Source organism: Oxyura jamaicensis, chromosome 1 (genome assembly GCF_011077185.1).
Source record: "Oxyura jamaicensis isolate SHBP4307 breed ruddy duck chromosome 1, BPBGC_Ojam_1.0, whole genome shotgun sequence".
Taxonomy (NCBI): Eukaryota; Metazoa; Chordata; class Aves; order Anseriformes; family Anatidae; genus Oxyura; species Oxyura jamaicensis.
Genome location: NC_048893.1, coordinates 99,687,757 through 99,702,967, shown reverse-complemented (window position 1 = coordinate 99,702,967; position 15,211 = coordinate 99,687,757). Strand labels below are relative to the sequence as shown.

At 37.3% G+C, this 15,211-nt stretch overlaps 1 protein-coding gene across 1 annotated transcript in view; it reads right to left on the bottom strand.

Annotated features, from left to right (window-relative positions):
- ROBO1 (roundabout guidance receptor 1) overlaps positions 1 to 15,211 on the bottom strand; it is a 645,922-nt gene that overhangs the window by 79,672 nt on the left and 551,039 nt on the right. The window contains exons 8-10 of the mRNA XM_035333114.1: positions 13,632 to 13,752; positions 5,848 to 5,986; positions 4,446 to 4,573 (exon numbers count right to left, since the gene is read on the bottom strand). Coding sequence (XP_035189005.1) covers positions 4,446 to 4,573; positions 5,848 to 5,986; positions 13,632 to 13,752 — 388 coding nt within the window. The remainder of the gene's footprint in view (positions 1 to 4,445; positions 4,574 to 5,847; positions 5,987 to 13,631; positions 13,753 to 15,211) is intronic.

Below are 15,211 nucleotides of genomic sequence, written 5' to 3'. Positions count from 1 at the left end.
CCTCCTTCTTCCTGCCAAACCAGTAACATTGAATATGCCTAGTGCCTTTGAATGCAACTTTTCCAATGCAGTGTTCAGTTACTGCTGCTGCATGCTTGGGTGTGTATTAGACAGGGCACTACAACAAATATTGCATGCTTCTCCACAGTCACTTTTTGAGGAAAAGGACCTAAAAAGAACACAAAGTGTGAGGATTACCAACAGGTTGGTAACCGACCCACAGTCAACAACAGGGGTATTTTGTGGAGACCTGGTCATCTGATGTACTTCCTCCTTCAGCTCCGGCTGAGCAGCAATGACACTGTCATTGCTGTAACAGTTCTTGGCCTACAGCCTAGAAGTCTTCCACTGGAATCATAATTTTCAGTTGCTTTAGAGAGTGAATCTCATTTCAACATAAATGATAGAAATCTTATTAAAATAGATGTTAAAAAAAGCCTAATTAAGTACTGCAAATGGGAGCAAAGCAAATGGAACCAGAGGAAAATAAGTGAAACCTTTTGTTGCTAGATTTACTTGAAAACATTTTTATGATTAAATGTGAAATTTGCTGGTTTCTGAAGAAGGCCTACTGCTATTTCCATTAATGGTAAAACTAATTCTGTTTTAGAACTGAGGTTCTGAGGCACATATTCATGGTAATTTTATATTTCTCAGGAATATGGGATTCAGTTAAATTGTATATAATATTACCATTTCTACAGTCCTGCTTAAAGGCATAAAACTAAGAAAAACACATAATAGACATCTCCATGAAAACATGAAAATCATCTTGCTTATATATTAAAATTGTGCACGATAAATATATCCAATTTACTTAGTGCTGGAAACTGAGAGATAAATCCAGTGGGTCCAGAGATACATTTCTGGCCATCATTTCCCTTTGCTGGAGCACATCAGCTACTTATTACAGTCTGGTAAAATAAAATGTATTGTACTCCAGACTGCTTCCTGGCAGCTTGTATTGATTGAGGTATTTATTTAATAATTAATCATCTCCTGAATTAAACTCTACCATGTGTATTCAGCAATGTCTACGGATGCTTTACATATGCGCTACACATTGATACAAAATGAAAACAATAGACTGAGGCTCTCTAATTTTAGGAGAATGCAAAAAACAGTAGGATTAAGTTTTCTTAAGTATTTAGTTTTCCAGGAAGAAAATAAGATAACCTGACAAACAACTTGAAAGACAGAAATGCTTTTAAGCTGCAATAGTAAAAGCCTAAGTGAGGGGTTCAAACTTCTATGTCAATAGGGAACTCCAAATTTGGTTTAGTAATTTTAGGGAAACTGAATAAAAATACAACATCTGTACCTCATATATAGAGAGGAAACACAATCCCCAAATTTTGGAGTCTGTATGCAGGGAAATAACTGATCCCAGTAATCAGAACCTGTGATGCTGTTGCCTTGAGCAAAAACAACACTGAAATGGAATTGGTATCACCTCTCTTTTGTATTTTCTACCATCAGTATCCCATTATACATAGCTGAATTACCTGAGCTTAATAGTTACTAGTCCACGGATACAGAGGCAGCTCATTCCCAGAAGCATTACTAGCTTAGAGGATGCCACACAGAGTTTTATGGAGCACTGCAGGGCATGTCTTACCTACTGCTAGATGTCTGATAGACCAAGCAGTGTCAGTGCTGAGCTGAAGGCTAGCAGTACAGCTAGATCCCAGCTAGCTCTCTGTTGAGACACCAGGTTAGCTATTCACCACCTCTCATCATCATATCCCTGCCACCTAAGTATCTCCATTAGTCACCGTGCTACAGTCTCCACCTCTTAATACCCTAGATAACCGTGCAGGGTGCAGAACTAGCACAATTCAATCAGTCCAGGAAAATGATGGGCACAGGAAGAGGTTCTATCACCATAGCAGTGCCACAAAGCCAAAAGCCTGAGAAGCTTCCTGAAGAGCACGGCTTACAGCACTTTCTTCTCTATGTCACATTTCATGCAGGATAGCACTTTAACAGCACTTTAACAGACACTTGTCAGACTGTGACCACCCCTTCCAAAACAGACTCATCTTCTGGAGTTATTACCATTAACAACTCCCATATTGTTTCTTTGTAGGACAGTCTGGCATGAAAACACCACTGCCTATCCCAGAGATACCAAGGGAAAAAATGAACAAACTTTTTTTTTTTGTAATTTGTTGAATTTAAAAAAGACACATGGATGCAGATTCAAATTCTGAGGCCATGGTTTGTTACGTAGCCCAAATATGCATCAGAAATAACTCTATCTGGCATAACAACCCCCTGCCCCACCACTCTCCACTTATGTATTATTCCTTCATCAACAGAACATATGAAAATTACCAAAAATGCAGAAGAGACTTGTCATTTCCATTTCTTAAATCAGCCTGAAAAAATACTAACTCATATAAATGAAAAAATATTTTCCTCAATGAGCTGTGGAAACATGCTCATATGTCCATGAATGCTGTCAGATCATTATCATCTTAACACTAAAACAAGAAGATCACATCTACCTCTCTAGATGTAGTGTAGCCAATAAGCTGACCCTTCAGAAGATGTGGTTTAAACAAGAGGGCAGAGGAGGGAAAGCAGGGACCAAAAAAGAAAAGCAGTAGGAGAGAAGAAACAGCAGAAAAAGAAAGAAAAATGTGAAAAAATACCTCAGTGGAAAATGCATGCTCTCTAGTGGAATCTTTTTTTTTTTTTTTTTTTCCATAAACGTAGGTCTCCTAGATACTTTAATAAATGGATTTTGATCATAATTTACTGCATTATAAACTACAAATTGGCTCCACACATCACAATTTCTCACATCAATCCATTCTACAGACACATTAGCACAGAAAAATAGCTCAGGAGATAATCCATTCACACTGGGAAACCAATTATTGTATAACAATATCTGCAAAGCAAAGCTCTTACAGTGTAAACATCCATTGTGTAATATAAATGCTTACAAAATCTTACTGAATCAAAATTTATGGTATGATACTGTTCGTTAGATATACTGTTTTATTATCAAAAATTCAAAAGATCTCACTCTAGATCTCTATCAACTATAAACTTAGGTAATTTTATATCTGAGTAGTACCATCAACGTATATGGCATTACCAGAATGTGTGTGCAGATTATTTGAATAAGATTGAGGAGGAATAGTGATTCTGATAACTTATTTCCAGAAAGGTATCTGCTCAACCAGTCATAGAGGAAATGTTCTTAATACTGATATTCTAAAATTAACAGTTGACATAAGGCATGATCTTCAGAACAAATAGCCATTAAAAAAAAAAAAAAAAAAATCAAGCTTTTTCTTTGGAATAAACTGAGCTTACTGCTCACCTGTTAATCTTTTATTCCAAAACTCTGAGCATAAGAGATGATTATTTTGCAAACATAAGATATCAGTTTTGATGTATAAACATCATGATGACTTAACAAAAGAGAACATCTCAATTTTTTTTGTTGTTGTTGTTTTGTTTTATGAGACCTCCAACAAAAAATTTCCTTCCTGTATTTTCCTAACGGCTACAGATGTTAAGGATACCAAATGTTTCTAGTGGAAAAAAGGAGATCAGGTTAAGGACAAGACCTTTTCTTTCTGCTACAGTAAATGTGTCAAAATAGAGTGCTGTTACCAAATAAAATACTTTTAAGCTTATACTTCCCCAGAACTCCATAATGACTAATTTCCACTGAACAGAAAAAAGGACAGGAGGACCATCAGTGTGTAAAAAAAAAAAAAAAAAAAAGAAAGAAAAAAAAAAGAGTCAGTATGACATCATTGACTGTCTGCTAGCCAGGAGAGGAAGAAAGGGATTATCTGAATAGTGAACATCTGGATTGTGTATATAAAGGCAATGAAGACTCTTTATACATATTAATACACTGAGTTCCACTGAACTTTATCTTACAGAGAAACAGTAGTCCAATGACATGCTTTTATAATGAAAAAGCAACTGAAATTCCAGTGGTCTGGGTTAATGCATTATAAGGTATACATATAGATTTATCATTCAATGCTTCTTTAATATATTTAATTTAAAAAAAATCATCAGATAATTAAAACTAAATTAAAGTAATGTAGTTTGATAAAACTAGTTTTATTCTTTCTGTTAGTGTTTCAGATAAAAAGCTTGTAAATAACATAATTATGAACACACTGAAATTCAAAATGTATTTAATTCCCCACTCTGGTAAGGTAAAGACTGCTTGATAAAAATGTTACATCTGAAATGTTTCTGTTCCTAAAGAATACAATTTAAACTAAAATTGTATTTTTGCATTTTTTTTTTTTACAACACAGCATAGATATACGGTGTAAGCAGCAACTGTACAAGTTGTTTATAGATACAACTAGTCTGTGTATAACAACTCCCTAAGTTTGCCATGTACAATATCCATTTCTCTTAATTTGAGATTAGAATAATATATAAAGAAACTTTGTTACCTTGCACTGTTAGAGTTGCTGATGCTTCAGCTTTTCCAACCATATTTTCTGCAACGCAGGTATACGAGCCCATGTCTCCTGCCACAACTTTCCGTATTTTCAAGGTATGATCATCACGGATTTCGTATCTTTAAATATACATAGTAATAGATAATGAACAAGAACAAAGGTAGAATTTTGTACAACTTCTGTAAAGGGTGGGAAGGAATACGGTGTTTTTCCTCTGAAATATTTTTCTTTATACATTTCCCTTATAAATAAAAATATTTTAAAATTACTGTAAATCAATAATGTAAAAACAAAGGTTTTGAAGCAAAATATGTACTTATAAATTTGAAAACCTGATTCTGATTTCATTTGCAACACAAGTCAGTTTCACTGGCATCAGTAGAATTTCACTAGTGTAATACAATTATAAGGTTCTACAACAAAACTTTTTTAATTATTAGATCTCTCTTAACAGGTAAATTTAATAATAGTAATCATTCTCTCCATAATTTTTCCATCTGAATGAAGGATTTTATTCTATTTTTTTAATATGGTTGAAAAGAAAATAATGTCCTCAGGAAGATCAGAATTGCTTAAACTTCAGTATAAATCACAACTTATTCAATAATTTTTCTAAAGAATGATGGCCTTTCACCATTTCTTGTCCTTTCATCACCTTTTTTTTTCTCTTCTTTGTGTAATGCTGTCAATGTGTTTCTCTTCAGGGAAGCATATTTTCCTCTTAAAAATGCAATACTTTTTATTAAAGTTATAGACTAGATTAACAGAAAAATGAATTTGTATGACAGGAGCCAACTGTTACTGTGTCTTCTTTCAAATTCCTCCCACTATCCTCAGCAAGTTTTCAACTGATGTATGTATGGGTATTTCAAGTAAATAAATATATAATCTATCAGAGAATTATATTTCCTTTTAATAAGGTGTTTTACTTATTGGCCTGAATTAGAGCAAAGACAGAAAAAAAGGTAAATTAGAGATTTAATAAGAAAAGCATATATAACCAAGACAGCTTGGTTCATTAACAGACTACATTTTACATCAATTGCAATTCCAGTATACACTTCTTGATGTTGTAACCTAATTCATTAACTGTTACACATTCCCTCAAAGTTTTAATAATTACTGAAGGTTTTTCAGGTGAAGTCTTAATCTATTTCAGGTATTACTGACTGAACTGAGTTGTATTTTTTTTTAACGTGTTGTCACAACAAAAGGCTAAGAACAAGCAATTCTTAAATTTTAATATAATTGATAACTTCAAATTGAGCTCAATGTCTCATGAGGCCTTTTCTATTCAGAAGTTAGCAGTCAAATGTTGAATGGCAACATCATATACTGAACTACATGTCATCAGAAAGTTAACTACATGTCATCAGAAAGTTAACTACTGTACCTTGCTTTTGGTAATTCCCCATCATCTTTCCTCCACCTTACTGTAGGAACAGGGTCACCTCTTGCCTCACATTTAAACTCAGCACTATCATCCACAGTTACAGCCAAATTACTTGGCCTCTTCACAAAAGATGGTCTTTCTAAAAAAAAAAAAAAAAAAAAAAAAAAAAAGGATTAAAGGATTAGTCTAGCAGTTTTGTGCCTGAATTGTGATTTTCCCTCAGTTCCAGCTGTTAGAGAAACAGGAACAGTGGGATGAATCCAAGGGAGCTGATTTTGCCACTGCTCCTCTAGCTCCTTGCCCCAGGACAGAAGCTCAGACAATAAGCAGAAGATTTGTAGCTGTGTAAATACCTAGCATTATTCATCTCAGTACAGTAGTCTCAATGGTAGTTCAGGATCCAAGCTTATTTCTTATACATCATCACATCATAGAACCATAGAATGGTTTGGATTGGAAGGGACCTTAAAGACCATCTAGTTCCCACGCCCCTGCCATAGGCAGGGAGATTGCCCACAAGACCAGGTTGCTCAAAGCACCATCCAAACTGGCCTTGAACACCTCCAGGGATGGGGCATCCACAGCTTCTCTGGGCAACCTGTTCCAGTGCCTCACCACCCTCTGAGTGAAGAATTTCTTCCTAACCTCTAATCTAAATCTCTTCTCTGTTAGTTTAAAACCATTCCCCCTTGTCCTGTCATTGTGTGCCTGAGCAAAAAGCTGCTTTCCATCTTTTTTAATAAGCCCCCTTTAACTACTGACAAGGTACAGTAAGGTTACCCAGGAGCCTTCTCTTCTTCAGGCTTAGGTACATCAAATATACCTAAAGAAAATCACATCTTATTGAATATGCAAATTGAATACACATTGACCCTTAAAAAGAAGCAGACCTGCTGCAAGGCCTCAGACAAATGACTACTCATCTGCGCTGCTTCAAAAAGACAGAAGGCACAAACTAAATACTATCTTACTAGAAGTTTTGACTCAATGGTGCATATAAATTCTAAGTAATGCCCAGCACACTAGCTCTGTGAGGTTGCTTGCGTGTCTGCAGAGCTTGCCCATGATGGTCATTTCCAGTGCTACATTAGAAAGAGAAAATTTTCTTTCATGAGAACACACAAAATAAAATAAGCCCAAAATACCTACAACATCTTCTCTCTCATTCTTGCTAATAAACACTGCTGTTATCCCTGACTTACATGATAGGACATGGATGACCCCAGTCCTGGCTCACCAGAGTCAGAAATACACATTTTGCACAATTCTCTCAAGCTTTCTGAAACGGGATCTCAGCACAGACTGTGCTATTGTGGCAACCCAGATAGAAGCTAGAAATTTCAAGAAAGGAATCCATACACTTTTCTACCTGCAACAGGTCCAAAGTTTATGGTGCTGTACTGTCCATAGAGTTTTATACCAGAGTGGTGCAGTGACGTTTGTACATGCACAACGAAGAAAAGTATTTTAAGAATTACTGGGATACTCCGAGAAGAATTACTCATCCAGAGAGGCAGCATCAAATGACAAAAAAAGATGTCCAAAAAAGAACATGAGAGCACTTTGCAGGTTCCTTTGCCTAAGGCAGATGACCTTTTTGCCTATAAAGCTGTGAAAGCTCTGAGAGAAATGAGAAGACAGTTGCATGTTTTGACTTGTATGTATTACAGATATACATATCATCTCCCTGGAATTGGAAGAGTCTGAAGCCACTGGCACCATCAGGAACCATGAATACCCAAAAATATGCCACAGATTTCTTATAGGAGTACAAAAGAACCTGACAGAAGGATAAAGAGACAGCTTTATATTCTTAGCATCTGACATTTGTGTTACATTTGACTAATATCACACTTCACAAATATCACTTTGACTATGCATACAAGTGTTTACAAATTCAGTATTATAAAATCACAGTGAATGGTTCAAAAAGGACTCAAGTAGAAGTGACAACTAAGCAAAACTATATAGAAACATTTCCTTTAGTCTGGAGGATGTCCAGACAAACGGGATACCTGTCTCGTAGAAAACTTACCTTTGTTTTGCTTTACAACCAGGCTGATTATGCTGTCAGTTCAAGCCTGGTTTTGTATTCAAGAAGTGAGAAATAAAACAAGGACCTACAGATATGAATCTAAATCATGACTTAGAAAATAAATTTCTAATTAGTTATTTTTAAAAATTAATTGAATAAAAAATACATTTATCCCCTCCCCCCCCCCCCCACCCACCCACATATTTTCTTGTAGGTGTGCAGTAAAACCACAATCCTGAATAAAAGAAAATGTTCCAGATTAAGCATCATGGTAAGAATACTTTGAGGAAGGTTATTCATTTTAATCCTGCAAAATATAACAGACTGATCTGGTAAGGACATGATTGCTGTGCAACAGCAAAAAATACACAAGAGGCCTACTTTTCTGACAACTCTGTATACTTCTTATCAGTCTACAACTTTCAATAATGAAAATAAGATAAAATGACATTATCCACACCAAGACAGAATTGTAAAAGGTCAGCAAAGTAAATCCCAAAATACATATATTCATTTGGACACACTTAAATCACACCACTGTGAATGTTCAGATATACAGCAATAATAACAAAAGCACTTAAATTACAATAACATCCAGGAACACTTGCCGTGAATGTTTTTGTCACTGTTTCCGTTACTGGATTTTATCTTGCTAGGACTCCTTAAATCTGATATAAAGATATGACTACACAATGAGTCTTAATGCTGTGTTCTACATAATTCTGATTGTATTCTAAAACTAAGAAGGTAGGAACTGGCATGCTTGGCCAAACAATTATTGTTAAAATTAGTGTTTTTTTGTTGTTGTTTGTTTGTTTGTTTTTCCATACTTCTGTAGACTCTTTTGTGTGCCTGATCCATTTGTATTCTTTGTACTTTTAAAATATTTACCTGAAGGCTAAGTTTCCTCCACTTCAGAGTGCCATCAACCCCACCTCTGAAGAACTGGGATTCAAGCACAACTGCAATATTCAGTTTCAGCATATTTTGTATATCTCAATTATGAAACATGGAAGATCTCTACCACATTGTTTTATTTTTTCTGCATTTTAATCTTTATTTCCTTTTTAATATATCCAATGTTTTGCATTCATTTTTTGAGGGATGCCATTGAAGAGAACAGAACAAAATAGAATAGCCCAGCTGGAAGTGACCTACAAAGATCATCAAGTCCAACTGCCTGACCACTTCAGGGCACTTTAACTTCAGTTAAAGTATATGAATGAGAGCATTAGCCAAATGCCTCTTGAACACTGACAGGCATGGTGCATGAACCACCTCACTAGGAAGCCTGTTTCAGCATTTGACCACCCTCATGGTGAAGAAACTTTTGCCAATGTCCAGTCTGAACCTCCCCTGGTGTTGCTTTGTGCCATTCCCTTGTGTCCTTTCATCAATGATCAGGGAACAGAGACTGACACCTCCCTCTCTGCTTCTCCCCAGGAAGCTGCAAAGAGCAGTGAGGTCGCCTCTCGGCCTCCTCTTCTCCAGACCAGAAAACCCAGGTGGCCTCAGCCCTTCCACAAAGCACATGCCTTCCAGCCAGCTCTTTTACCAGCTTTGCTGTCCTCTTCTTTCAAAGCTTTCAAAGATATTAAGATCCTTTTTATATTGTGAAGCCCGGAAATGCATGTAATATTCAAGGCAAGGCTGTACGGCTGCTAAATATACTGAGTAATCACTTCTTTTGACCAGCTGGGTATGCTGTTTAATGCACACCAAAACGTGTTTTGTCCTCTTGGCTGCCCACTGCTGGCTCGTGCTGAGACTGCTGTCGACCAACATCCCCAGATCCCTTGTAGCTGAGCTGTTCTCCAGCCACTCGTCTCCCAGTCTGTGCATGTGTCCAGCGTTACTCAGTCCCAGGTACAGAATCCAGCATTCTCCTTTGTTGAACTTCATGCTGTTGCTAATTGCCCAGTGCTCCAATCTATCTAGATCCCTCTGCAATATCCCTCATCCCTTCAGGAAGTCAACAGCACCTCCTAGTTTATCATCAGCAAGCTTGCTGAGGATGCACTCCACTCCTGCATCCAGATCATTGATAAAAACGTTGAACAGATTTGAGTCCTGGGCCAGGGCTAGAATTCAGCACTGAGCCATACTGTTCTCTAGGTCAGCTTCCTATCAGAAGAGTAATAGTCCAAGAGCTCTTGTCTGCCCATTCTTAATTCTCTTATTCAAGTGCATAAATGGATAAAGGAAATCACACTGATACTAGTTAAGTATCTATCTTTGTCACATGATTATTTGGTAAATACAAGGAAATCCTAGTAAGGAACAGTTTGAAATCTTCTAATATTACAGTCTCTGGTTTATAATCCTCCCTCTGGTCTGAAGCAGACCTTAAAGCAAAAGTTCAACTTCCAAATAACCAAAAACTATAAACACAAGATTTATGCTAAAAGATATTAATATATGAAGTCAGCATGTTTCTCATGCCTTTTGATTCATATCTAAGACCCAACTTGAAAAAAATGAAGTGTATTAAAGTTTTCTAGACATAGATTGATAAGACAGACAAAGCTTTACTGTCCTGTTTGAAAATAAAAGCTTACTAGTTTCCCCAAACTGAAAATCAGAAATTCATTTGAAGGGAAAACCAGATGGAGTAAAAGGCAAAGAAAGACCTCTCTCTCTAATGAGTCCATCTTACAGGTTTTTATCAAGAGTACTATTTCCAGCATGAATAACATTCTATATTGTGATTCTCTGGTTAGAAGAATAATTAAACAGTACAGTTTACAAGGAGTCTGGTGTCGGGACTTCACTCATGTAACTATAGCCTTCTTTCAATTCTAGATTTTGCTCTGAAGTTCTAAAAGTCTATTTGACAATAAATTGCCATATGAAGTGCTTCAAAGGTTTTCAAATGAAAAAATAAATAAATAGATAAATAAAAAGAACCAGGATGGTGGATCACAGAGATCCTTCCTTAGTATACAGAAAGTTACCAGACTATCTTGCTGGATATTCAATCTCAACAACTTCAAAATGGTAGATAATTTCACATCATTAAGGAAAACATTGCTTCATAAAAAACTGAGCAGAATCTCAAGTCGCCTACATCATACTTTTAAAAAGTAGTGAAGAGACACGAAAGTGCCAAAGACTGACAAAACATGTCTTAAACCTGAATATGACGTTCTGCAGTCAGTAGAACTGCTACTTCGGATTTTCACAGGGTTGATTTTAGGGACCTATGTGACAGGTTCCCTTGGGAAGCAGTTCTAAAGGGCAAACGAGTCCAGGAAGGCTGGACATTTGTGCCTTTCTTGAAGGCACAGGAGCAGGCCATCCCTATGTGCTGAAAGATGGTGGAGAAGACTACTAGCATGTTTGCACAGAAAGCTTCTTCAAGAACTCAGGAAAAAAAAAAAAAAAAAAAGAGAACTCAGAAGGACTACAAAGATGTTGTGAGGTCATGCAGGCAAGAAATTAGAAAGGCTGAAGCCCAAATAGAGCTTAACTTGGCCACTATAGTAAAAGACGATAATATACGTATGTTTCTTTGTAAAGTACATAAATAAGAAAAGTAGTACTAAGGAGAATCTCCACCCTTTATCAGATGTGGGGGGAAACAATGACGAGAGATGAGGAACAGGCTGAGGTATTTTATGCCTTCTTTGCCTCAGTCTTTACTAGTAAGACTAATTCTTCTCAGGGTACTCAAATTTGCTGAGAAGAATGAAGCCCTTATAATCCAAGGTAAAGTGGTTAGCAGCTTACTACACTGCTTGAACACCCACAAATCTATGGGGCTAATAGGATCCACCCAAGAGTGCTAAAGGAACTGGCTGAAGTGCTTGCCAAGCCACTTTCAATAATTTACCAGCAATCCTGGCTAACTGGGAAGGTCCCAGTTGACTGCAGGTTGGCGAATGTGATGCCCGTCTACAAGAAAGGCAGGAAGGAGGATCTGGAGAATTACAAGTCTGTCAGTCTGACCTTGGTGCTAAGGCAAGTTATGGAGCAGATCATCTCGGGTGCCATCACACAATATATACAGGACAACCAGGTAATCACACCCAGTCAGCATAGGTTTATGAAAGGCAGATCCTACTTGACTAACCTGATCTTCATGACAAGAAGACCTGCTTAGTAGACAAGGAAAAGGCTGTAGCTGTTGTTTACTGTGACTTTAATAAGGCATTTGACACTACTTCCCACAGCCTTCTCCTGGAGACAATGTCTGCTCAGGGCACGGACAGCTGTACTGCTCACTGGGTAAAAACTGACTGGATGGCCAGGCCTAAAGGGTTGCTGTGAATGGAGTTAAATCTACTTGGTGGCCAGTCACAAGTGGTGCTCCCCAGGGCTCAGTATTGTGGCCAGCTTTATGTATTACCTTTATTAATAACACTGATTAGAAGATTGAGTGCACCCTCAGTAAGATTGCAGATCACACCAAGATCTGCTTGAGGGTAGGAAGGCTCTCCAGAGCTCTGCAGATCTGGATAGGCTCGATTGATGGGATGTTTCTAATTGCATGACAATCAACAAGGATAAGTGTAGGTGCTGTGCTTGGGCCATAACAACCAGACGCAGCAGTATAGTCTTCGGGTAGAGCAGCTGGAAAGTTGCCTGGCAGAAGAGGACCTGGGGGTGCTGGTCAGTAGCCAAATCAACATGTGCCAGCAGTGTACCTGGGTGGCCAAGAAGGCCAATGGCATCCTGGGCTGCATCAGAAGCAGTGTGGCCAGTAGGACTAGGGAAGTCATTGTCCCCTTGCACACGGAACTCGTGAGCTTGACCCACAAATGTCCTGTCAGTTTTGGGCCCCTCACTACTAGAAGGATATCAAGTGGCTTGAATGTGTGCAGAGAAGAGCAACAAAGCTGGAAAAGCAACTAGGAAACAAGACGTACGGGGAGTGGCTAAGGACTGAGGTTGTTTAGTCTGCAGAAGAAGAGGCTGAGGGGAGATCTCATCACTTTCTCTGTAACTACCTGAGAGGAGGTTGCAGCAAGTCTCTTTTCTCAGAAGCAAGTGATAGGACATGAGGAAACAGCCTCAAATTGCACTAGGGGAGGTTTAGACTGGATATCAAGATAAATTTTTTTTTTTTTTTTTTTTTTTTACGGAAAGGGTGGTTAGGCATTGGAACAAGCTGACGAGGGATGAAGTTGCCATCCGTAGAGATATTTAAGAGATGTGTGGATGTGGCATTTAGGAACATGGAACTTGCAATGTTAGGTTGATGGTTAAACTTGCTGAATGCTTGAAGGAACTATCATTTGGATCGTTTGAACAAGTAGACTTGTTGTATCTTTACAACACTCAGCATGCATAATAAACAAAACAATAATTATTTATAATATAAATATAGAATAAATGTGATTTACTTCAAAAAGAAAGAAAAATATAGCCTCTTCTTAGTGATGTTCTTCTTTGTTTTGGTATTGTTTCATCATACTGACCCAGTCAGTGAAAATTGAAACTATTTTCAGTTTGAAAACCAAGTATGAAAGTGTCTTCTATAGTAACAACAAAGCTAGATTGCAAAGCCATTAACTGCTGGTTGGACTTGATTATCTTAAAGGTCTTTTGCAGTCTAATTTATTCTCTAATTCTAATTGCCACCCATTTACTAGAATGCTAATGTGACAAAAAACATTTTCAAAATAAACACCAAAAAGGAAATAGCTGACAATGACCTTTAATTAAAGGCTTCCTAGGAATAACAAAGTTGGACATTTTCATATTCATGGACATTTTCATTAACACAGTCTTAAAGGAGAGTTCTTACCTAAAACAGTGAGCTCTGCAACTTCGCTTTCACGTTCTCCAACCATATTTGTTCCAACACAAACATACTTGCCAGCATCATTCTTTCTGGTATATGTGATCATAAGCTTTCCTCCTCTGATCTAGGACAAATCAAGGATAAGAGAAAATACTTTAATAGAAACTAATGACTTAATAATATTTATTAACTTGAAAAGTGTTTTGTTGCAGATAAAGAAAAAAAAAAGCTAGCAGTGACTTTCCAAATCATACAAAACATTGAAAAAAAGTAAAACTTTTAAGCTAGTAAAACTTTTAAGCTAGTAAAACTAGCTTAGTTTCCTCTTTTTACACACACACACAAAAGAAACAAAACAAAACAAAACAAAACAAAAAGCTTGCCTCTTAGTTTTACATCTGTAGTTTGAAATCTGTCAAACTTGGACCTCTATTGCTCTTTTCTTCATTCTGTGTAATGCAATACTAGTTATTTAATGGTCTGTTAAAAACTCATTGGCAGAAAATGCTACAGTTCCTTTCTATGCACTATTATAGCTTGACATAGGTGAAGAGCAAAAATTAGCATTAGACATAAATCTCATTTTCACATCGAGTGTATCAATTACTTTTTATTGACAGAAAACCTCATGAAGTTCAATAAGGCCAAGGTCTTGCACTTGGGCTGGAGCAATTCCAAACAGAAACACAGGCTGGACAATAAGTGGGTTGAGAGCAGACCTGCCAAGGAAGTCTTAGGGTGTTGATTAAAGATAAATTCAACATGAGCCAGCAATGGATGCTTGCAGCCCAAAATGCCAACTGTGTCCTGGGCTGCATCAAAAGAATCATGGTTGAGGGAGGTGATTTTCTGCCTCCACTCTACTCTCATGAAACCCCACCTGAAGTACTGTGGTTCAGCTCTGGGCCCTCCCAACATAACACATTGACCCGTTACAGGAGGCCTAGAGGATGGCCATGAAGATGATCAGAAAGCTGGAGCTATGAAGACAGACTGAGGGAGTTGGGGTTGTTAAGCCTAGAGAATAGAAGGCTCCGACAGACCTTACAGCTGCTTTGCAATACTTAAACGGGACCTACAGGAAAGCTGGGGCCCAATATACTCTTTACCAAGATATATAGAAATAGGACAAGAAGTAATGTTTTTAAACTAAAAGAGGGTAGATTTAGATCAGACATTAAGAAAAAATTCTTTATGAGAGTGGTGAGGCAGTGGAACAGGCTGCCCAGAGAAGCTGTTGATCCCCCATCCCTGAAGCGTTCAAAGACAGTTTGGATGAGGGCCCTAGACAACTAGTTCTAGTGGGAGGTGTCCCTTCCCATGGCAGGGGGGTTGGACAAGGTTATCTTTAAAGTCTCTTCCAGCCCAAACCATACTATGATTCTATGTTATCCTACTGTTGGTAGGATGCTTGTTACTATACAAGATTATTATTATTTTTTTTAAATATTTTTATTTCTAAAGGAAACAAAAAGAGCTTTTAATCTTTATAAAGTTATTTACCTTTGATTAAGTAATTTTTAAGGCTGATAAGCAGTTGGGCAGAAGCAATTTAAACCCTTACTGGGAAATGAATAATCTTC